This window comes from Lepidothrix coronata, unplaced genomic scaffold (assembly GCF_001604755.1).
Source record: "Lepidothrix coronata isolate B3197 unplaced genomic scaffold, Lepidothrix_coronata-1.0 Scaffold226, whole genome shotgun sequence".
NCBI lineage: Eukaryota > Metazoa > Chordata > Aves > Passeriformes > Pipridae > Lepidothrix > Lepidothrix coronata.
In genome coordinates this window covers 1,165,609-1,190,131 of record NW_016690406.1, presented here as the reverse complement: position 1 = coordinate 1,190,131, position 24,523 = coordinate 1,165,609, and the positions used below count along the sequence as shown (strand labels likewise).

Here is a 24,523-nt window from a genome sequence, read left to right as displayed (position 1 = left end):
GCAGCCCAGAGCATCAACTGGAACAAAGAAACAGCCACAGCTTCCCAGGCAGAGCCGTGTGTAGTATTTATCTCATCTCCATCAAACTGCACTGCATGCTGTATCTCCAAGGCAGAAATTCAGCTCCTTCACAGCAGCTGCGTGTCCCTTTCCAGCTCTCTCAGCTGTACACGATGTGGCAGGATTCGATGGGAGGAGCAAGGAGGATTGCCACAGTTGATGTGGACTTGCTTCTCTTGAAGTCAGGAGCAGCCTCAGGGTTCTTGTCACAGCACCTTGCACCAGCACCGCATGTGAAACATTTGAATCCACCTGAGAGGGTAATGCTATATGCCTGTATGAGCTACTAGCTGCCTTACTGACATATACAAGCAGAGATTTTAATCCTTCACACTGTCAAACTCATCCCTGCACAGCTTACTCCTGCATTCACCCAGGGATGGCAGATGAATGAAAGTCAGAGCAAACTTGACATGCTGACAGTCCTATCCTTCCTGCCTCGCAATAAAGCTCTGAAGGAAACAATCCTAAAAAAGCCTCCCCTCCCCCTTTCCTCCCCAGAACACCCCTCTTCTCTTGCTTTTCGGGTTGTGTAAAGGGCTTGCTGGACTACTACCCACACCAACCTACATCAAACTGGCAGCAGATACTCAGAGATCACTTTGCCCTCCAGCCCACCCTGTACTATGAGGTGCAAGACATCTAGAAGCACAATGCAGGGACAGCTTTCCAAGGCAGACAAGTGCGGGTATGCCAAGATGCAGAACTTACAGCATTTCTTCCTTAAGGCCTCAGTTTTGTAATTAGGTCAATGTAAATAGAAAGGTCCTCCTGCATGGCAAACCTACACCTGCTCTCCCCTGCTGTCACCCTCAGTGAGACTGATGCATCCTGACCAGGGTTACCCTACATCAGTGAGTGATGACTTACCTCACTGGACCAGTCTGCACTGGAACTAGAGTTCAGCAATTAAGAATCTTTAATACAAGACACTTGCACAGAGTTCTGCAAACCTACAGAAGCCAGCCAGTTATTACCAGCCTCTTGAAGACTACCTTCTTTTTGCGTGTTTCGTCCTATATTGTTTTCTTCTTTGTTACAAAGGTGCTCAGAAAAACCTGAAGCAGCAGTGCTGTGGATTAGCAAGGTATCAAGATAGAAAACAAACACTGGCCACACAGGATATCTCAGAGTAGTTTTATTTAACAAAAATATCTATTCAATTAGAAACCAACAATGTCAACATGGTTACAGAATTTCATAGGCATCATTAACTCTGCATACAGCTCCAGTCAGGCTCTATAGTCACCTCATCACCACAGCAACAGCATAGCTAGGAACCTGAACAACATCCAGGTATGGCTCCCATAGATTAGCAGACCTGAACATGTACACAGTGTAGTATGCCTCTCTATTGCAGTTGCCACAGTTTCATTACTTTGGTAGACAAATCATTGCTATTGCTGTAATTTGTTAGTTAATTTTTGACTTGCTTTTAAAATAACAGGGCTGTTCCCCATCAAAGATTTGCTCTCTGTATGAAAAACATGATTAAAATTGAGCTGCTCCTTTGGGTCACTTGACAAGAGTGCCATACACCCACTCCTCTGGCCTTGCTGCAACTGCCATCAGACCAAGGAACTCAAAGGACAGACTACCCCTGCACCAGGACAGCTCATCAGCTAGTATTTCATGGCTTCAGATTTTTTTTTTTTAAACAAAAAACAGCAGAGAAAGGAATATATACATGGGTGGCTTCAAGTTTCCATTTCAGGATAAGGCTGAAGTTTACGTCTGTAAATGCCAGTGCAGCTGAGCCCTCTTTAGGGGACTGTTTTAGGAGGCAGCCTGCAAACACAGAGAAGCTTTGGGGAGTGGGTTCCCCTGAGAAGCCAGCCTGGAAGGGGTCCCCAGGCCCCAGATCCCAAACACATTAATCATTCACCTTGTGTGATAAAGGCTCAGGTTCACAGAAAATGATGAGAAATGTCCCAGTCAGAAGGAAAACACCTTCCCAACCCCAATGCTGTGAAGTTTCCATGGCACTAAAAGCAAGTGATGAACCAAAGCTGCTTCTTCAGCTGAAAGAAGGAAGAACCTCTAACCAACACACAAAGAGAAGGCATGGAGGAAAGCACAATGTGTTGCACCTTCTCCCTTGCCAGCTCTCCTGTACACTTAAAATCACCACAACCTTCACAGCAACAGGGACAGTCCACAGGCCATTTCCACAGTATACTGCAGATATCTGTTGCTGTGCTGATCATGGCACCTGAGTATCCAGGTGCCCAAGCCCGGGACAACTCTGTGCAACTCCTTCCCAGTGTTGAAGCAATTTAGAAAAAATAAATTATTTTTTAAAAAGAGACATGATGCAAGTCCCAAATTGCTTAAACTGGACAAAACAAAAGGACTGCCCACTCCAAACATTCATTGTTCTGCTCACGTGGAAAGAAGAGGTAGCATTAGTGGACAGAGACCCATCAGAAGCATAAAGGCATTTTATAATAAGGGGGAAAAAACTGATAGACCAAAATTCATCATTTTTCAAAGCCTCAGACAGTCAGCGTGCTAACTACCATAACTGAAGGTGTCTATTTAGTCACCAGAGTCACAGTTCTCTAAGGCCACAAAGAATAGCTTAAAATCCTGCAAGTCACCCTACTTCTTAGTGCTAACATCCACCATCCCACTGAAACAGTTCAGCCCCCAGGGTTGTGAAGCAGTGACTCCTGTAATCACAGAAACCTGCAGCCCTAAAGGACAAACACAAAGTTGTCTAAGGGTCCCTTGGATTAGCATCTCATCTATTTAAACTCCCTCTTAACTTCCCCTCCAGCTTTACAATCCTTTGGGTACTGGCACAAGTAGTTTTGCTGATAACCAGTCCAGCAGTGTTACAAATTGCCCCAGGACACAGTTATGTTTTTGGGGAAGCACCATGATCAGCCATGGGCTGGCAGAAGGGGTGACAGAAGACAGGAGCAGGAGAAACAAACAGTACAAGCTCCTCAAGGAAGCATGTGCGTATGCAGAAACATTAGTGTACCAGTCCTCAAAATGGAGCATCCAGCATCACAGGATAGCCCCAGTGAGAGCCACACTGCAGAGCACAGCCCTAAGGCCACCTCCTGTCCCAGGCCTGGGGCTCTCCACAGAGAGGTCTATTAGTGTGCCCTCACTTCTGCCCTGCAGCAGCACCTCAGTGACAGAGAGAGCAGCAGTTGACTAGACAATCACAAAGCTGCCTGCAGACAGACAGCCTTAGACTAAAACCTCCCAGGGTTCTCATTCTTTGAGAAAGCTTTACTGTTCTTTGCTGCACATCCATACATGCAACAGAAGAACGAAAGGCATTTTAGAAAGAAGATATTTGTTCTTACTTATGTAAGAGCTAATACATTTGCCTTCTAAAATGTGCTACTAATATAGTATAAATATGGATCAAATACCGTTAAGGTGACTGCTTTGGGAAGAAAAGGCAGAGATTAAAAATAGATCTGTATCTTCATATGTAGTCACCAAGAGTCTTCGCTTGGTGCGCTACTGGCTTTCAGGAGATCTGCTTTGCATCTGCTCTTGTCTTCTGTAAGCTCTCACAATACTGCATATGCCACTGACCAAGAACACCAGTGAGATGACCGCAAAGTAAGAGGCGTAAATCATGAACTGCAGAGAAGAGGAAAAGAAAATAAAAAGAAGTGGTTAAACCAAGCAGTTACCAAATTTATAAGAAGGTTAATAAATAAGCTCCCTTCCTCCTCTAAAATATCAGAAATCAGTGATTATTTCTCTACATACCCTTGATCCAGAAACTGGCAGCTGAGAAGCTTTACAGCTTGGTTTACCTTCCTCCCTCCCTGCCTTCCATCAATTGAGGTAAGAGCATCTGTCATACCTGGGTGAAGATGTCCAACCCAAGCCCACTGGCATCCACAACAATCAAAGTGAGCACAGTCTGAAGTGCTAAGGCAATGAAAGTATTGACCCCAAACACCAGGGCATACCGCTCCACGCTGAGATTTGTAGCGATCTGGAACCTGGAAAGAAAGGGATGACCAGAAACATAAGGACAGGGAAAAAACAAGAGACTGCACAAATGGGAGGGATGTTTCTGGACAACTATGCAGCCTTAGGAGTTACATGGACCAGTCCACTATTTTTCACAGTTAAATTACCTTGCACTGATAGTGTACTTTTCTAAACAGGTTCATGATGGACTAGAAGCTAAAAGAGAACCTTAGATACATGCAAAACTTTTTTAAAAAAAAACAACCAAAAAACCCTTAAAACAGCACTTTGGGAGCTCTCTGAGTTTCTGTTACTGAAGTAGCCCTCCAGTTCGATGTAAAGGATCTCATCATGCAGACAAGATACAACACACTCTGATCTCAGACAGATGTTGGCAGTCTCAAAGTGTCAATCCATTGCAGTGTGGTCCATAACCTCTGGCATCCTCCTAACCAGAATTCCCTTTGCAGTTACCAGTTTCAGCATCACTCCTCATATTGAGCTGTCTCGTAGTGATTATGCATGTGTGGTTCAACGACAGTGTTTTCCTCCCCAAAGTGACAAATAACACTGAAGAAATTTTCCTCCTTACAGGTTAGGGAGAGTTGATGCTTTAACACAAAGCATCATCCTCTCCTCATCTGTTAACACTTCACTCCAGCCACGTCTGTAAAAAACATCCCCCTGGCAAACAGCACTATATAATATTTAAAAGTAGTCAGTTTAGTGTCATAAGACTTTTAAGCTTGGGCATGCTGCCAGCTAAATATATCTCCAGGCCTCAGTTTCCAACCAGAATCACAACACAAACCCTTGCAACAGACTCTTGTTACACAGAAAATACCCCGCTTTCACAACAGCTGTAACATTGAGAGCAGTTTATATTAAAAAAGATACTCACGTTGCTATCGTGATTAGCATCATGTAGATAATTCTGAAGACAACATAGGATCCATAGCACACCCAGATGTTATGAACAGTGTCCATGACATATACAGCAGCAGCAATGAGAAAGGAGAACAGGGCAAGTGCCACTTCACCCCACATTGCCCAGGATGTTTTTATGTGACCCACAACAACGACTGCAACAGCTCCTGTGAGAGGAAGGAAAGCATAGCCATTAGTAATTGCAGTTGGGGCAATTTGGAGACCGTGTATTAGGAGCTGTACAGCCCCTGACAGCCAAAGATGATTGAAGTGGAGGACATGAATGTGACCACCTTAGAAGCTCTCCTTCCTGACCCCTCCCTTGCCTGGAACCCTGTAAACTCCCACTCGCTTTCACAGAAAGACAAAAAAAAAATACAAAGGTCAATGCTGACGGCCTCTGAAGTCTCCTCTCCTCTCCACAGCCCCAGGACTCAGGCCACTGCTGCTTAGTTCTCCGCACTTGACTGTGGCAGTGTTGTCAATTTGGCAATTTCTGTTGAGAAATGCAAACCCTGGTTCTCAAAAGCACTCAGCTAATTATTTTGTGCTGCTTTAGGGGGGTAGGAAGACATTACCTACTTTGATGCACAGCTGTTAGAGCTCTCTCCTTGGAGGCACAAAAACCTACATTTACTGTCATCAGCACATTGGGCTGTAAGAGTAAGTAAGAAGAGGAGTCCAAATCCACATCTCCTGGGATGCAGCCTAATCACAGGGTACAATCATGCGCTACTGATTGTGCAAGAACAATCCTTTGAAATCAGAAGAGGTTTGTAACTCTGACTGGATTTTATGAAGGGGAGATGGGGAGAGAAGACAGATCACAGGATGGAAAATATGTGATATTTCATGCAAATCAATGAGCAGACAAGGTGTTCGTGCAGAACCACTGTTGTAGCTACTGAGAAGCCTAAATACATGTTATATTAATAGAAAATTCCCATTTAGGGTAGGCCTTGTTCTGCAAACAAGACAAATAGCAACCAACAGCATAACAGCACCGCTGTACAGAGCAAACTAGACAAACAGCCTACTGACAAAGGGAGGTTTACTGGGGATCCGTGAAAAACAGGATTGTATTCAGCATTATAAGTACAGAAGTGCTATAGTGCAGCATCTAAGCTCTTTGTAGCCCTTAGATGCCCTATTATCTTAGAAAACCTTCAAGCACACCAAGACTCCTTGTGTTCCATCAGTGTGCACAAGCCTGTGATCCCATCAGGCCTCACATCAATCTTGCAGACTACAGAAGAAGGGAGCTATGCCAAGGGAAAGGAATTTATTACCCCCCCTAAACTCTTCTTCCCAGTGCTTGCTGTGACACTATGTGACTGACATTTGAAAGTCTGGCTCCCCTGTAGCAAAACCCTAAGATGCAAAAAGAAGGTAAAGTCCTAGGGCCTTCTTCCTACTTGTCTTAGCAATTCTGAAATTTGGGAACAGACATGACTCTCTGGGATCTCATGGCAACTCATGAAGTTGTGCTCTCCCTATGTGTAAGGGTTGTATCAGCCTGACACCTAATTAAGATATTCAATCTGTGTCCTGCCATGAGACACCTGCAGCTGATCCAGTTGTTTCACAACCCAACCTGATAAAGGACTGACACATTCCCAAGAAAGTGCATGAATGCAGCTTAACAGTCAGCTGACCTCCCTAGAAGGAATACTATTTCTCTTGCCCAGCACAGGAAGCCGACAGGGATGTGAGTCACCGTGCTCAACTTAAACCCTTCTGCAGGGCCACACAGGCAAGGATGGCAACACCATCTGACACAAAGGTTGCCAAACACTGCTCATAACTAAGAGTGATGAAAGTGATGAAAATGATGAAAAATCAGATCTGGGATGCACCAGGAGAGGTCTATCTACTAAAGGGAGAGGAATAAACAGTATGTTCTTCTGTAAGTCTGAGGCTTCACTGAATAAAGCCGACTGCAGCTCCAGTCACCCACCTTCAAAGACAATGGAACTCAAACTCAAGGTTTGGTGCAAAGAGGACCTAATAAGATGATGAAGAGAACAAAAAACTTAACCTTACCCAAGAACACTAGAAAAACTTGATTTCTTTGGCTCAGAGCAAAGATTTTGTGCTAAAATACAACCATGGCATGACATCAGAGATAAATAAGCTGCTCATTAATAAATTTTAACTGGAAATCAGAAGCTAGAGCATTTGCTCTAGTGCCTGGGGAGTCAGGTCACTGTATGCTCATCCTTAACAGGTCCCTTCCAGTCCTGATATACACTTCAAGCTTTTAGTTGAGACTATTACTTCACTAAACTTTACTTCTTTCAAGCAATTAATCTGTGTCAACTGAAAGGATCTTCTGGTTCTGTCTTTAGAGCAGTTCAGGGCCAGAGGCTAATTTGCTTTCAGAAAATGTCACCCAAAATGATTCAACCATTTATAAAAAAGATACTAGAGAAAAAAAAATCAAAATGGGAAACTAAAAACTCCAGTTTTACAAGAGTTTAGTGCCATCCACCTTTTTTTTTAACAGGTCCATTGTTCATAGGCCTTTTAAAAAAGGACCTTTATAGCAAAGATGTTTGTGGTAAGGTTTGAAAAATACCCCTCCTTTCTTTTTTGTTTTTTTTTTTTTCCATTTTTTTTAAATCTACTGACATTTGACCACATTATGGGTCTTCCTTCCCTTGATTCTTTTCCTTCCTAGGATCAAGGCAGGATGGTAGAGGAAGCCAATTCAAACAAGAAAGCAGAGCCATAGCATCATGCTAGGGTGGAGGAACAGTGTATGACTGTGTGCTATTTAAGTGCAGGTTTAGCACACTAAGGACTACTGAATAGCCAAAGTCTTCAAAATCAACTTGCTAACAGTTTCAAAGCCAGCTAACAATAGGTTGTAGACCAGCTTTTAGAACTATAAACCAGCTACGACATCCTACCAAACTTCAAGAGGTGGGTGAGTACGCCCAAGAAAGTACTAATAATTTATTTGTATACCTTGGTTTCTTTTGCCCCCAAGTATGGGATGTCCACAGCAGATGATGGAACAATGAGTCCATCAAAGAAAAGGAACATGCTGCAGCAATATCTAGAAAGCCTCTCTAAGGGTAGGATAGCTATATGAAAAAATTATTGTCCTAGTTCTGGTAATGAAACAGTATTGAACAACTTAATAAACAAATGTTTGTGTTGACTGACCTACCTGTCCCTTTCAAGTCAACCAATTTCTTTCATCTTAATAGCTTCTCCTCTTAACAGTGCTGAAATGACTAAACATGGCTCACTGCATGCTGTATGTGTACAGGAAACCTTCTTATGTTCCCTACACTGCCGAAGGAAAACCAAAAGCACAGGATGTTTAGTCTGACTCTGAGTGGTTAAACCAAGCATAACTCCACTGCCATAGTGACAGCCAAGAACACACAGCCAGCCACAGGCCTGAAGCCTTCTGCCAAATACTTCACAATAAAGACTGACTTGGGAGGCTCCTTTAAACACCTACGTCCTGGGTTACAGGAATCAGAGCCGTGTGCAGTGACTAACTCAACACTGAGCACCCTAGCTGTGTCTGTCAGGGAAGCTTACCTAGGAGCGTCGAGGCTGCCTCCACGGCACCGTTGTAGATCTCTGTGCTATGAGAAGGCAGCACCATCTCCCACAGCCCCTGAGCGTAGTTGATGACCTGGAAGTATCCGCAGGTGGACAGTGCCCACCACACGGACCAGCAGAGCATGGTCCGGGAGGAGTAGCACTGCAGGAAGTCCCGCCAGAGATCCTTGAGCACCTTTACGATGTCTACTTTCTGCTCCTGCATAGATTGGAGAAGGAAGGGGACAGAAATGTAAAGTTTTTGTTTATAAATACTTCACACTGGCCCACAAAACTGCCCATTTCAGGTGGTCTGATCACTGATGAGTGACAATACCACTCTTGGACACAAACCTCCACACAGTAATGAATAAAAAGCTTCCCCATCCCACAGTCTCAGGAACTGGTCTCTGCACTAACCAGGGCCATCCCCTTAAGTGCAGAGGAAGGGTTCAGTCCCAAGCGTTCCTCCATCTCTAGCTCTCCCAATAGGGGAACAGGAACTGCTGATATTATATGAGCAACAGAAAGGTACCAGAGAAGAGACACAGAAGAACAAGGCACGATATCCACTTGGACAAGACAGGATCAGAAGTCAGCCATTTAAATCATAAAGGCAAAAACCATCACTGCCACTTTTAAGTCGTGATCCAAATTTTGTAGCACAAAGAACATGAAAAAGGAGTATATCTCCCCACAAAAAAAGTAGATTTTCATTAGTACTAACATTTCGAGTTTATTGATATTCAAAGAAGCAATCTCATTACAACACACTCTACCCCTGTTAAAGCTCACTAAGGCTTCAAGAAGGTGAGAGATAGCATCTGGGGATCTGAAGAGAAACAGAAGCTACTTCCACCAGACACTGCTGTCACAAATGGTAGCTCCTGTACATACAAGTGTCCTGACAAATGGCATGAAATTAAGTGCCCTGACAAATGGTATGAGGTAAAAAATGAATCTTTCCACTCCAGAAAGAGCACACTAGGGGGCAGACCCTTAAGAAATATAATTGAAAATAGATCAATTATAGCAACAGGGGATGACAACAATCAAAATCGCTTTTTACATGCACACTGTTACAGTCCTGTTCTTTACCAATTTATGTCAACAGCAGCAGAGGAAAAGAGCATGTCTTTACTTTGTAGACAAGAGTTCCTGATAACATTTGCTGCGTGCACACATGTACAGAGTCTGTGCAAACAAGCAAGACCCTTCTTGGGTGAGTCAGAGGAGCAGTTAGACTACTTATGTGAGACTGGGCAGAGCCCTAAGGCCCACCCAGCATCTCTGGCCCCTGTGAACCTGGATTCCCTGCAGGGAAACACACAGCAGTGTCACAGGACTGAGCTATTGCACATTGTGCTGTCACAGGTCCAGTTTCAGCGTGGTTTCCAGACAGCAGCAGCAACTTTGGGCTCTTGGCGGTATGCCCTTTGCCTGGGGGAATTGTGCAGTGTGCCTGGGAAAGACTATTTTCCATGAGCAATAAAACTCATTTTACAGTGTTTCTACTAACATTCCCAAAGACCACAGCCTGAACCCTGTCCTGAACTTGCCTTCTTCCACCCCTTAAAGGGTCACTAATTTCTAAGCATCTTCATTAAACACATGAAGTTCCATTGGTGCTTTGCCAATGGCGAAACTCTTGTTCTGCATACAGAGACCATTCCTCCAAAGCCCAAGAGAACAACTTGGGAAGAGGTCAGCTTGTGACAATGTGACCTTAGCACATAATGCCCACACAGAAGATTTCACATGAAGCTCAAGTTTAGGCACAGGAAACAAGGGAAGGGAACTAACTGTCACGTACACTGCAAAAACTGATTTGGCATGTTCAGCCCAAGCATGTGCCTGATAAAGCAGAAAGGCCCATCTGCCCTCCTACCACCTGGCAGTGCTTCTTCAGTATAGTTATTCCTACAGCCATTCATGTTTGTGAGATATGGTTGTCGTTACCTCAGGAAGGAAGACTATCGTCACACACCAGTGTCACGATAGTCTCAACTTTTAGCACCAAGTATAACTGAACTCCGGGGAGTTACACAGGTGTACTTGCTCCTTCTTTAAACTATTCACCATTACTTTGGAACCACATGTACTCTTACAGGGTGGGAGTAGGCTAAACAAAAGGGATGGATAAGTTATATGTTAGTCATTACTGGCACAGAGCTTGTCTTAACAAATGTCCTTCGGCACACAAGCACAACACAGTTAAAAACACTTTTGCTCACACAAGATCGTGCTGGATGGGGCAGGATTAAGTCCCTGGAATGTTAATACTTTTAATTCTCAGCTGTAGCTGGAGAAGCTGAAAGCAGCCCTGGATGCTGCCTCCCCCAAACCAGCTAACTGTGGCTTACTTGCTAAGTGAAATACCCACTGCTGACTAATCCAATAGCCGTGCTTACCTTCTGGCTTGTTCTCAGAACAAGCAAGGCCTCCTTCTGTCCAAGGAGCAAGGCTGACCTTTCCCCAGGCCCTCAAATCCCCCTGCTGAGAATCCCCCTACAGGTGTTTCCCTGGAGCAGTGGGGCAGTGACCTGCCCAGCAGGCAACTACACACACACATTGGGCCTCCAAACTGGAGGCTGCTCGCTCATCACCTTGTGGGACTCAACACATCCCATCACCCAACAAGGGTGCCTGCACACTTGTTTCCATACAAGTGACTCTGCTGGAGGTTAGGCAGCCTACAAAAGCCACAAGTCAGGGCACTACCTCAGTGCTCTCATGGGCTGCATTAAGCTGCTATTATGCAAAGGTGTTTCCTGTAATTTATCTGTATTCTGACCATCTATAAATCATCAATGTCTGTCTCCAAGTGCTCTCAAGAACTACTGCAGTTCCCTTCCTAGACTAGTTTCCTTCCAGGATCATATAAAACCCAATTACTACACAGCTTATTACTGCACAACTTGCACAACAGTCGAAGAAACAAATGTCAAAATGAGAGTGCAGGAAGAATTGTCTCTTTTCTGCAAGTCACTGATGCATCCAGAAGCACACACAGAATTTGTATATATACTGAATTTTTAGTGCCCCAGAGACATCCCTTGCTTTGTACCATTGAGTGGCAATTTGATGCCCAGAGCATTTTAATTATACCATTGGAAGACATAGAGAGCAATTTCAGAAAACTAAGAAGCAGTCTACCATGCTCAAACAGCAAAAGAATGCCAGTAATAATTTTCCCTGTGCCATAAATAAGGAAGTGGGCTAAGCAAACGGATACTTTTTTGATGTTAGATATTACATCTCTACTGCTACGTACATATATGCACATATGCACGTGTGACAACCACATCAGTATGGCATCTTCTCCTTATGAAAACCCAGGGCACAACTCACCTGTTTCTCTGCTGAATGACCCTCCCCATTTAAGGGAACTTTTGTCTCATCCTCCCAGCCAGGTGCACTCTGCACATCAGGATGATCTTGGACGGCCGATCCATTTTTACAGTCCATCACCTTCATTTCACAGCTGAGCTGTTGACTCGAGACGTGGTGAAAGAAAAGGCTTTTTTGTGGCATCGGCAGAAACCATGCTGTGCCAAAGGCAATGGATATGCTGGTTAAGGAGATAACGTTCAAGCTGAAGAGGGACCATCCTGCCACCGACACAAGGACCTGCCCGGACACCGAGCCCACCGTGTAGCCCACCAGGGTGGCGCTCCGGCAGTAGCTGGTGACCTTCTGGTACAGGTTGACATCGACGACGCTGTAGATGTAGGAGTAATAGGCGATGTCGGTGGCCGTCCCCATCCCATAGAAGAACTCGAGGAACTGGACGGCCCGCAGCCCCTGGGCGTACAGCAGCATGAACCAGGTGACGATGAGGCTCAGGCCCTGCAGCAGCACCACGGGCTTGTACCGCAGGTAGTCTGTGGCCAGGAACACCGGGAACAGCAGCGCCAGGTAGGAGTAAGTCCACACCGGGTAAATCTCGTTGAACACCTGCGGGAAGGAGAAGGCGGCGGTGACCCCCAGCACCCACAAACTAAACACAGACACACCGACAGACACACAGACACACCCCGCGGGGGTGCGAGGCGCCCGGGGCCGCCGTACCTGTGTCTCGGAGAGATTCTTGTGCGGCCCCAGCAGGTAGCGGGTGAGGAAAGGCTCGGACGGCCGCACGCTGCAGAAGAAGCCGTAAGCGCAGAGCAGCCCCGTGGGCAGCGCCCAGCAGCACACGCCGCCGCCGCCGGCAGCCCGGGCGGAGCGCCGCGCCGGCCGCCCCCCGCGGGGTCCCGCCATGCCGGGCAGGGGCAGGGGCGGGCCGGGGGCGGGGGCGGGGGCCGGGGCCGGGGCCGAGGCCGGGGCCGGGGCCGGGGTGGAGGCGCTGCCGGGGCCGGACGCGCTCCCGGTGGTGGCCGCGGGCCCGTCCCGGGTCACCTCCCGAGAGGCGCCTCCCGCCGCCGTCCGGCGGAGCGGCGCCCCAACCCCATTGGCCGGCGCGCGCGGGGCGGGGCGGCGCACCGCCCTCTGATTGGGTACGGCCACCCCTGTGGGCGGGGCCGGCAGCACACGTGCGCGGGGGGGCGGCGGGGCACGGCCGGGGGTCCGCGTGGGTCGCTGTACCCCCAAAATTCTTCATCGCCCCGTTCCCCCGAGGGGCAGGGCTGGGGACAGCCGTGGGTCACTCATCCCCCAAAATTCCTTGTCTCCCCATTCCGAAGGGCAGGGCTAGGTACCCCCATAGGTCACTCTCCCCCCAGAATTCCTGATCTCCCCGTTCCCCCGAGGGACAGGTACAAACCTTTCCTGAAAACCACCTCAACAAAGAGGTGCTTTTCCTGCTGTGTTGTGCTCATTCTTCCTTTCCCGGCCCAAGCACGTTCAGCTGCTGACCCCTCCCGCATTCTGTCCTTTAGCATTATGACAGCTGGAACGGCTTCTGTGGTTTAATGAAGCAGCACTCTATTCATCCAGAAGGAATATTAGACAAGAGGGGAAAATGAAACTATTACATTCAAAGTCATTATCTAAAGCTTTGCCCAGGACTACTATTCTTAAAGTTTTGCCAATCTTTTAAACAATTTGATGTTTTGCTCCTCAATCTATCCCACATTTTCTTTTTATCTACTTGTTTTGCCTTTCCCTGTGATCCATTCCCTTGATCTCCACCACATTGCTACCACTGCTAGGGCTTCCCACTCTATACCTACAGTTTGTTCTACAAATTGGCTGATGCCGTGGAAAATTCACACCAGGGGTCAGGCCTCCCATCTGTGCAATTGCATATCTTGCCTCCTACCTGGAGTCAGTAATCAAGGAAGCAAAATGAAAGCTTTACAGAGGGCACCTGGCTATACACAGTTGGGTGGGCAAGAATAGGTTCCTCTCAGTCCCAGAACAGAATTTCTTGAATTGCAGAATATTATTACTATCTCCATCATCATAGCTTAATAAACATAGCTATGAAAGGGTTTGGGGCCATAAGATTACTCAGCTGTCAAACACAGATAAACATTTTGGTCCTGTATCATTTGGCATCAGTGGTTTGCTGCTTCCTGGCTATCTTCTGGGTCTAGCAAAGTTTCCATTGTTCTGTATGTTCTCTTTTGTAATAAACCTGCAAGGTTTATTAGAAAAAAAATAAAGAAGAAGAAAAAAAAAGTCAATGGCCATTTCACTACACTTTAGCTTGAAGCAAAAATCTACATAGAAAGAATCAGCTCCTGTTAATACTGAATCCATCTCAGCCATGTGCAAGGAACTGCTGGTCTCTTAATGTGGCATGGTTAGAGTGAAATGAGCCAAAACGATGACCGATAAACATATTGCCCAGGGGAAGTGAACAGAAACACACAGTTCCCTCTCACTTAGCTCTTAGCAGCACCTCTGTCCTGCTGGCATGTGACTCAGTAGCAGGTGATAAAGGGATATGGGCTGTTAGCAGGCGGTGTAGAGCATTGGTACTGATCTGGGTCATCAGTTCATGCCGAGCAGATGCAGGAAGAAAGAATAAAACCTTGGGGTTCCCATGGTGTGCCCCACCTAGAGACAGCAGTTCCCACAACTTCCAGGCTCCTCACAGGATCTAATGGGTGACCTTGGTCCCTTCCAAAACAACAATCCCTAGTGTTGTGCCACTGGAGCTCAACTGCTGTTTCCAGGGGATTGGCAGGAGTTGTTACACTTGCTCAGCCCCTTTCCTTGAGGAGATACACAGTCGGTCTGCCAGGCAACCTAGATTTCTCCCCTAAAAACTGCATGAGAAAAAGAAACTGCAAAAATTTTGGTTTAAGTACTCCAGGTTTTCTCAGGGTTTCTTTTGTTCTCAAAAGAACTCACCTTATTTTGTTTTCATGGAATACTTTCAGCCTTTGGAAACAATATAAAATTTGATTCCCTGAATTTTTACTTCTATCTTCCCTAGCCTTCCTCCACATTTTCTTTTTTCATCTCCCCAGTCTACTAGAAAAAATAAAGAAAGGTTAAAGAAGTTTGATAGTAACAACCTCAAAACTTCCAATAATTTTTTTCTAAGATGGAAGACACAAGTTGTGAAAAGTAGGATTTCTTATACTTTCTTTCCTTAATTTTACCTATTCCCTTCCTCTTTCAGCTTCTGGCCCGCAGTGTACTGTGGAGGAATTTACAAAATATATGTGTATGAAAAGTTCTCCTAAAGTTTTATCAAGTTATTTGAAGAAATGCTTCTGTAAGTTAAAACCTGCACTCTTGTGAAGCTGTTGTTCAGAATGCTTTCTCAGTTGGTGAGAGCACTAAGATGGTACAAATATTTCAGGAACTATCCAGAAAGAGGGAGTAAAACAGATTTGTCTTTTGCTGAGCATGGAAAGAACAAAGGCCCACAAATGCGACAAACAGCAGCAACTGCTTTCTTTGTCTTTATTATTTTGGCTGTTGTAATTAATCTGGGGAAGGAGACTTAACTAGTATTTATGTTGGAATGAAACAGAATTAGCAAGAACAAAAAAAAGCCAAATTATTTATGAAATGCAGCATGATTAGTTTAGAAAAAGCCTACAGATTACAGTTATCTGTAAGAACAGTAGATTGGATATAACCTTGGAGGCCTGTGCCCTCTACTTCTCCCTGCCAGCTGATCCTTTGATAATACAGAGGCTTTGAACAGGAGACTTACAAATATTATGCAGCCATGAAGGGTCAGCTTAAAAGCTTTGGCATTCATTACTTTATTCTGATAGCATGACTTCATTTCTGTTACTTCCTATTCTGCAAAGGTTTGTTAGTTCCAGACTCCTAAGATGTCACATGTTGAGTAAATATGAGCCCACATTCAAGGCTACCAGCACAGAACATGTATTTCTCTGATATCAGTACCAGTGGAACAAGGCTATTTCACAGGACCTTAGCTAGTAAATTACTGTTTTTAAAAAAGACAACAGAATTGACTCAGCTTCTTGATCCCTTCTTCTTAATTCTTTTAAAATTCCTTCCCCTCTTCAAAAACTAAAGATGTATAAATCCTACTAGGATATTCTTTGAATGCCACAGCTGTTTTGGAGCCATTCTGGAGCCATTCCATCTTTTTGAGAGCAAGAAAAGTCTCAGGGGTATGTTCTAATTTTGTATTGTAGAGAGGTGAAGGGAGGGTCAGCAGTCATTGTCATAAATATATTGCTATAACTGGATCAATTATCCACTCCCTGTAAGAAAATGTCCCTTGCTAAGAGAATGCAACAGATCTCTGTAGCATGGGCAGAGCATATTTTCTGCTTCTATTTTACTATACACTATCTGGAAGTCCAAGATATTTTTGTATTGTAGTTCAACACAAATCCATGCTTTTAATTTTTCTCAGACTTCAGTTTGTACCTGTAGTTCATGCCTTGATGTCCACACATTCCACCCTGTAACTCCTCCAGCTCTGCCTTCATCACCTATATTTCCATACACACAAGATCTTGCATTTAACAAGACTGGTAGGCCAAGTATGTCCTTAAACTCTGCAAGGGTGGGGAGGGCTGGGGGGGAAAGCAGCACTGCAGTTTACTGGAACACAGCTGATAGAGAAGACAGCATAAAATTCAAGCTTACCGAGACCTGCAGAAGCATTAGGACAAACACCAGCCATCAGTATAGGACTCATTAGGAGGCAGTTTGCTATCAAAAGACTCTGGCAGAGAACTTCCCTTCTGCCCCACACTCCATAGCAGGCTCTGCATTGAACACAATGCAGACTGAAGCAAAAAGCTGTTAGAAGTAAGGCATTTATGGCTGAGTTTGTGGAATCGCTTGCCACAGGACATCAGAATAACTCCTGAGCTAATATGGATCATGTACAGCACTATACACTTCCATTATAGATATGACATTTTAAAATATTTTGCAGTCAGCTACATGGAGAAATAAAATGGAAAAGCCACTTAAGTCTGCTACAAACGGTGGACAAATTTTTGTGGGAAGTGCTTAAAAGAGATTACAATAGTGGTGTTACAAAGAAAAACAAACACCTAGAAGAAACATACCCTGTACTTTCATTAAATGTAGAAGCACATAGGTAGGTCTGAATGACTTGGTGCTTACTGTATCTAGGTCACAGTGGGCTTAACACAGTGTTGCTCCCAGTAGGAATGGTGTTACAGATGTGCCAAGGAACCCTGAGAATGATCCCATGGCCTGTTTTGGAGAGTGCTGTACAAACATTCAAGAAGATGGAGTCGCTACCTGGAGAAGATTATTGTAATTAATGCATGATGCAAGCACTGGGTGTAGCAAACAAATGGAGAATGGGGCACAGTAATGATAGGAAAGTGTAGGTGGATAAACTGGTTATGATGCACAGCTAGCATGAATAAACACAGCAAGAAGAGGATTATTTTATGCTGATTAAGTGGAGTAACTGACTAATACAAACCGGCAATTGGTCACCATAGAACAGTGTTGCATCTCATTTCTATGGTATTTAAGAGTAACATATTGATAAACAGTCTTCCCTAGCACATATGGGGGTATGGGCATAGCCTCTACCTTCCTTCCTTAGGTATGTATCAAAAAATTCTTTTCCCATCATGGAAGACACCTCATGAGCATCAGTGCTTGTGAAGTTGCAAGCCTTCTTTTTTCCCTTTAGCAGTATCCTAAAATTCTGATCACCCACCAGTGCTCACAGCCATTTCAGGGATGCTGGAGGATGCTCAAATGGTTGGCTATTTGTCTGGAGTCCCAACCAGATTCCTCCTTGACGCTTTCTCTGTAGAGTTCTCTTGGCACTTCACATAGGCATTCTTTTTCCATGCATGCTTGCTGATGTTTCTAATACGGAAAGCGCCCAAATGCCCAGATTCATATTTGCACCTGCGTTGATGCACAGCTCAGGAGGTTTCTGAGAGAGTGAACACAGAAACGTGATCTGCATTGGCTTTAATCCATGGGTAATATGCGGCTTTATGTCTCTGTTATGCTTTACTATGCCAGTGGTGTGGAGGGAACCATCCAGTTTGCAGACTCCTGGGAACCTTGATGAAGGTGAGCTGGCTCAGCTTCAGTCCAGCCATTCCTGCAGTGCAGGTGTCATGGTCAGAACCATTCGCAGAAAAACTGCAAAAATGGAGGTGACATCTATTCTATAAGGAAAAGTTGTGCTTACAATTCACATGAGGCTGCCTGTATCAGCTTTAGTGTCTACAGGGCAGTCTGTAAAAACCTGTCTGGATACTGAACTAATGCATCAGGATCTGAAGAAAAGACGGTGGTGCTGCTGTCAGTAACTACTTTAGAGCTGCTCAACTCTCTTTACAAATACTTCCAACTCCTTTCCAATCCAAGTCCAGACATGACCAGTTTCACAATGTCTGTGTGAAGGAGTACAGTCATCAACTCTGGAAAGCAAAAGGAGACACTTGGTGGCACCTTGTGAGTAAAGCACAAGACTTCAATCACAGTGATCCCTGTGCTTTCATCACCTACAGATGGTCAGCTTTGGGCATCCTGCGTCCTCCTGGAAGTTAGAACAAGCATTAGAGGGCAGCAACTCCATTGTAATGCTGTTGGAGGCCAAAAGCTGTTGACTTTGGCCCTTTGATCAAAGGGCCAGTGTGAAGGCATCCATCCAGATTTGTGAGTGAAGAAATTATTGGCTGTATTACCCTGAACTTTGTCACTGCATTTCTCCCTCAGTCTGAAAAAGCTTGTGTTTGCTAACCTTCATGCAGCCATATGTATCTTTGAGAAAACTGCAGGAATTCTTACTCTCCTCACATATTTTGCAAATAATCTCAACCTACAAAGGATTTCATGCCACAACGTGTAAAAGGTTGTGTAAGACTGACTGTTTTAACTATGAATTTCCAAAAGCCTTGACAGATTCAATCTAAACTGTTTGCTTCATAAAATCAGTAGAAGTTCTTTGTTTTCCAGTCATCTATGGGCTCACTAAACATCACTGTGGTTTGGCAGATCCACTGCAGATATATTTTCACATCTTCCTTGCTGTAAGCACNTTTCTTGAATTGCAGAATATTATTACTATCTCCATCATCATAGCTTAATAAACATAGCTATGAAAGGGTTTGGGGCCATAAGATTACTCAGCTGTAAAACACAGATAAACATTTTGGTCCTGTATCATTTGGCATCAGTGGTTTGCTGCTTCCTGGCTATCTTCTGGGTCTAGCAAAGTTTCCATTGTTCTGTATGTTCTCTTTTGTAATAAACCTGCAAGGTTTATTAGAAAAAAAATAAAGAAGAAGAAAAAAAAAGTCAATGGCCATTTCACTACACTTTAGCTTGAAGCAAAAATCTACATAGAAAGAATCAGCTCCTGTTAATACTGAATCCATCTCAGCCATGTGCAAGGAACTGCTGGTCTCTTAATGTGGCATGGTTAGAGTGAAATGAGCCAAAACGATGACCGATAAACATATTGCCCAGGGGAAGTGAACAGAAACACACAGTTCCCTCTCACTTAGCTCTTAGCAGCACCTCTGTCCTGCTGGCATGTGACTCAGTAGCAGGTGATAAAGGGATATGGGCTGTTAGCAGGCGGTGTAGAGCATTGGTACTGATCTGGGTCATCAGTTCATGCCGAGCAGATGCAGGAAGAAAGAATAAAACCTTGGGGTTCCCATGGTGTGCCCCACCTAGAGACAGCAGTTCCCACAACTTCCAGGCTCCTCACAGGATCTAATGGGTGACCTTGGTCCCTTCCAAAACAACAATCCCTAGTGTTGTGCCACTGGAGCTCAACTGCTGTTTCCAGGGGATTGGCAGGAGTTGTTACACTTGCTCAGCCCCTTTCCTTGAGGAGATACACAGTCGGTCTGCCAGGCAACCTAGATTTCTCCCCTAAAAACTGCATGAGAAAAAGAAACTGCAAAAATTTTGGTTTAAGTACTCCAGGTTTTCTCAGGGTTTCTTTTGTTCTCAAAAGAACTCACCTTATTTTGTTTTCATGGAATACTTTCAGCCTTTGGAAACAATATAAAATTTGATTCCCTGAATTTTTACTTCTATCTTCCCTAGCCTTCCTCCACATTTTCTTTTTTCATCTCCCCAGTCTACTAGAAAAAATAAAGAAAGGTTAAAGAAGTTTGATAGTAACAACCTCAAAACTTCCAATAATTTTTTTCTAAGATGGAAGACACAAGTTGTGAAAAGTAGGATTTCTTATACTTTCTTTCCTTAATTTTACCTATTCCCTTCCTCTTTCAGCTTCTGGCCCGCAGTGTACTGTGGAGGAATTTACAAAATATATGTGTATGAAAAGTTCTCCTAAAGTTTTATCAAGTTATTTGAAGAAATGCTTCTGTAAGTTAAAACCTGCACTCTTGTGAAGCTGTTGTTCAGAATGCTTTCTCAGTTGGTGAGAGCACTAAGATGGTACAAATATTTCAGGAACTATCCAGAAAGAGGGAGTAAAACAGATTTGTCTTTTGCTGAGCATGGAAAGAACAAAGGCCCACAAATGCGACAAACAGCAGCAACTGCTTTCTTTGTCTTTATTATTTTGGCTGTTGTAATTAATCTGGGGAAGGAGACTTAACTAGTATTTATGTTGGAATGAAACAGAATTAGCAAGAACAAAAAAAAGCCAAATTATTTATGAAATGCAGCATGATTAGTTTAGAAAAAGCCTACAGATTACAGTTATCTGTAAGAACAGTAGATTGGATATAACCTTGGAGGCCTGTGCCCTCTACTTCTCCCTGCCAGCTGATCCTTTGATAATACAGAGGCTTTGAACAGGAGACTTACAAATATTATGCAGCCATGAAGGGTCAGCTTAAAAGCTTTGGCATTCATTACTTTATTCTGATAGCATGACTTCATTTCTGTTACTTCCTATTCTGCAAAGGTTTGTTAGTTCCAGACTCCTAAGATGTCACATGTTGAGTAAATATGAGCCCACATTCAAGGCTACCAGCACAGAACATGTATTTCTCTGATATCAGTACCAGTGGAACAAGGCTATTTCACAGGACCTTAGCTAGTAAATTACTGTTTTTAAAAAAGACAACAGAATTGACTCAGCTTCTTGATCCCTTCTTCTTAATTCTTTTAAAATTCCTTCCCCTCTTCAAAAACTAAAGATGTATAAATCCTACTAGGATATTCTTTGAATGCCACAGCTGTTTTGGAGCCATTCTGGAGCCATTCCATCTTTTTGAGAGCAAGAAAAGTCTCAGGGGTATGTTCTAATTTTGTATTGTAGAGAGGTGAAGGGAGGGTCAGCAGTCATTGTCATAAATATATTGCTATAACTGGATCAATTATCCACTCCCTGTAAGAAAATGTCCCTTGCTAAGAGAATGCAACAGATCTCTGTAGCATGGGCAGAGCATATTTTCTGCTTCTATTTTACTATACACTATCTGGAAGTCCAAGATATTTTTGTATTGTAGTTCAACACAAATCCATGCTTTTAATTTTTCTCAGACTTCAGTTTGTACCTGTAGTTCATGCCTTGATGTCCACACATTCCACCCTGTAACTCCTCCAGCTCTGCCTTCATCACCTATATTTCCATACACACAAGATCTTGCATTTAACAAGACTGGTAGGCCAAGTATGTCCTTAAACTCTGCAAGGGTGGGGAGGGCTGGGGGGGAAAGCAGCACTGCAGTTTACTGGAACACAGCTGATAGAGAAGACAGCATAAAATTCAAGCTTACCGAGACCTGCAGAAGCATTAGGACAAACACCAGCCATCAGTATAGGACTCATTAGGAGGCAGTTTGCTATCAAAAGACTCTGGCAGAGAACTTCCCTTCTGCCCCACACTCCATAGCAGGCTCTGCATTGAACACAATGCAGACTGAAGCAAAAAGCTGTTAGAAGTAAGGCATTTATGGCTGAGTTTGTGGAATCGCTTGCCACAGGACATCAGAATAACTCCTGAGCTAATATGGATCATGTACAGCACTATACACTTCCATTATAGATATGACATTTTAAAATATTTTGCAGTCAGCTACATGGAGAAATAAAATGGAAAAGCCACTTAAGTCTGCTACAAACGGTGGACAAATTTTTGTGGGAAGTGCTTAAAAGAGATTACAATAGTGGTGTTACAAAGAAAAACAAACACCTAGAAGAAACATACCCTGTACTTTCATTAAATGTAGAAGCACATAGGTAGGTCTGAATGACTTGGTGCTTACTGTATCTAGGTCACAGTGGGCTTAACACAGTGTTGCTCCCAGTAGGAATGGTGTTACAGATGTGCCAAGGAACCCTGAGAGTGATCCCATGGTCTGTTTTGGAGAGTGCTGTACAAACATTCAAGAAGATGGAGTCGCTGCCTGGAGAAGATTATTGTAATTAATGCATGATGCAAGCACTGGGTGTAGCAAACAAATGGAGAATGGGGCACAGTAATGATAGGAAAGTGTAGGTGGATAAACTGGTTATGATGCACAGCTAGCATGAATAAACACAGCAAGAAGAGGATTATTTTATGCTGATTAAGTGGAGTAACTGACTAATACAAACCGGCAATTGGTCACCATAGAACAGTGTTGCATCTCATTTCTATGGTATTTAAGAGTAACATATTGATAAACAGTCTTCCCTAGCACATATGGGGGTATGGGCATAGCCTCTACCTTCCTTCCTTAGGTATGTATCAAAAAATTCTTTTCCCATCATGGAAGACACCTCATGAGCATCAGTGCTTGTGAAGTTGCAAGCCTTCTTTTTTCCCTTTAGCAGTATCCTAAAATTCTGATCACCCACCAGTGCTCACAGCCATTTCAGGGATGCTGGAGGATGCTCAAATGGTTGGCTATTTGTCTGGAGTCCCAACCAGATTCCTCCTTGACGCTTTCTCTGTAGAGTTCTCTTGGCACTTCACATAGGCATTCTTTTTCCATGCATGCTTGCTGATGTTTCTAATACGGAAAGCGCCCAAATGCCCAGATTCATATTTGCACCTGCGTTGATGCACAGCTCAGGAGGTTTCTGAGAGAGTGAACACAGAAACGTGATCTGCATTGGCTTTAATCCATGGGTAATATGCGGCTTTATGTCTCTGTTATGCTTTACTATGCCAGTGGTGTGGAGGGAACCATCCAGTTTGCAGACTCCTGGGAACCTTGATGAAGGTGAGCTGGCTCAGCTTCAGTCCAGCCATTCCTGCAGTGCAGGTGTCATGGTCAAAACCATTCACAGAAAAACTGCAAAAATGGAGGTGACATCTATTCTATAAGGAAAAGTTGTGCTTACAATTCACATGAGGCTGCCTGTATCAGCTTTAGTGTCTACAGGGCAGTCTGTAAAAACCTGTCTGGATACTGAACTAATGCATCAGGATCTGAAGAAAAGACGGTGGTGCTGCTGTCAGTAACTACTTTAGAGCTGCTCAACTCTCTTTACAAATACTTCCAACTCCTTTCCAATCCAAGTCCAGACATGACCAGTTTCACAATGTCTGTGTGAAGGAGTACAGTCATCAACTCTGGAAAGCAAAAGGAGACACTTGGTGGCACCTTGTGAGTAAAGCACAAGACTTCAATCACAGTGATCCCTGTGCTTTCATCACCTACAGATGGTCAGCTTTGGGCATCCTGCATCCTCCTGGAAGTTAGAACAAGCATTAGAGGGCAGCAACTCCATTGTAATGCTGTTGGAGGCCAAAAGCTGTTGACTTTGGCCCTTTGATCAAAGGGCCAGTGTGAAGGCATCCATCCAGATTTGTGAGTGAAGAAATTATTGGCTGTATTACCCTGAACTTTGTCACTGCATTTCTCCCTCAGTCTGAAAAAGCTTGTGTTTGCTAACCTTCATGCAGCCATATGTATCTTTGAGAAAACTGCAGGAATTCTTACTCTCCTCACATATTTTGCAAATAATCTCAACCTACAAAGGATTTCATGCCACAACGTGTAAAAGGTTGTGTAAGACTGACTATTTTAACTACGAATTTCCAAAAGCCTTGGCAGATTCAATCTAAGCTGTTTGCTTCATAAAATCAGTAGAAGTTCTTTGTTTTCCAGTCATCTATGGGCTCACTAAACATCACTGTGGTTTGGCAGATCCACTGCAGATATATTTTCACATCTTCCTTGCTGTAAGCACGGACTAAGAATTTGCCCCAACATTTCCATTTGGAAATAGTTTCTGTACATGATCTGGCCAGGATAGAGTTAAATTTCTTCACAGCAGCCTGCATAGTGCCTTGCTTTGCATTTGTGACTAAACAAGCATTGATAACATACTATGTTTTAGCAATTGCTGAACAGTTTGCACAGCAGCAAGGCCTTTTCGTTTTCCCACCCTGCCCCACCAAGTGGGTAGGCTGGGGCTGCACAAGAGGCTGGGAGAGGACACAGCTGGGATATAATATCCCAGATGGTGTGACATTGTGCTCAGCAAGAAATGCTGGCGGAAGGGAGGAGGTGGAAGAGAGGATGTTCAGATTTATGGTGTTTGTCTTCCCAAGCAAGTGCTAGTGTGCCAAAGCCCTGCTTGCCAGAAAGTAGCTGAACACCTGCCTATTGATGGAAAGTGGCAAATGAATTTGTTATTTTGCTTTGCTTTGCAGCTTTGATTCACCTACTAAACTGCCAAACCACAAGTTTTCTTTCTT

General features: G+C 44.1%; 1 protein-coding gene across 1 annotated transcript; it reads right to left on the bottom strand.

Moving 5' to 3' along the window:
* Window positions 1-1,183: 1,183 nt before the first annotated feature.
* Window positions 1,184-12,759, bottom strand: SLC19A2 (solute carrier family 19 member 2). Its single transcript, XM_017834002.1, has 6 exons — window positions 12,571-12,759; window positions 11,851-12,456; window positions 8,497-8,719; window positions 4,913-5,105; window positions 3,899-4,040; window positions 1,184-3,669 (listed from the first exon to the last, which is right to left on the bottom strand). Exons 1-6 carry the CDS (start codon window positions 12,757-12,759, stop codon window positions 3,544-3,546), a joined length of 1,479 nt encoding a protein of 492 aa, XP_017689491.1. The 3' UTR covers window positions 1,184-3,543.
* Window positions 12,760-24,523: the final 11,764 nt, after the last annotated feature.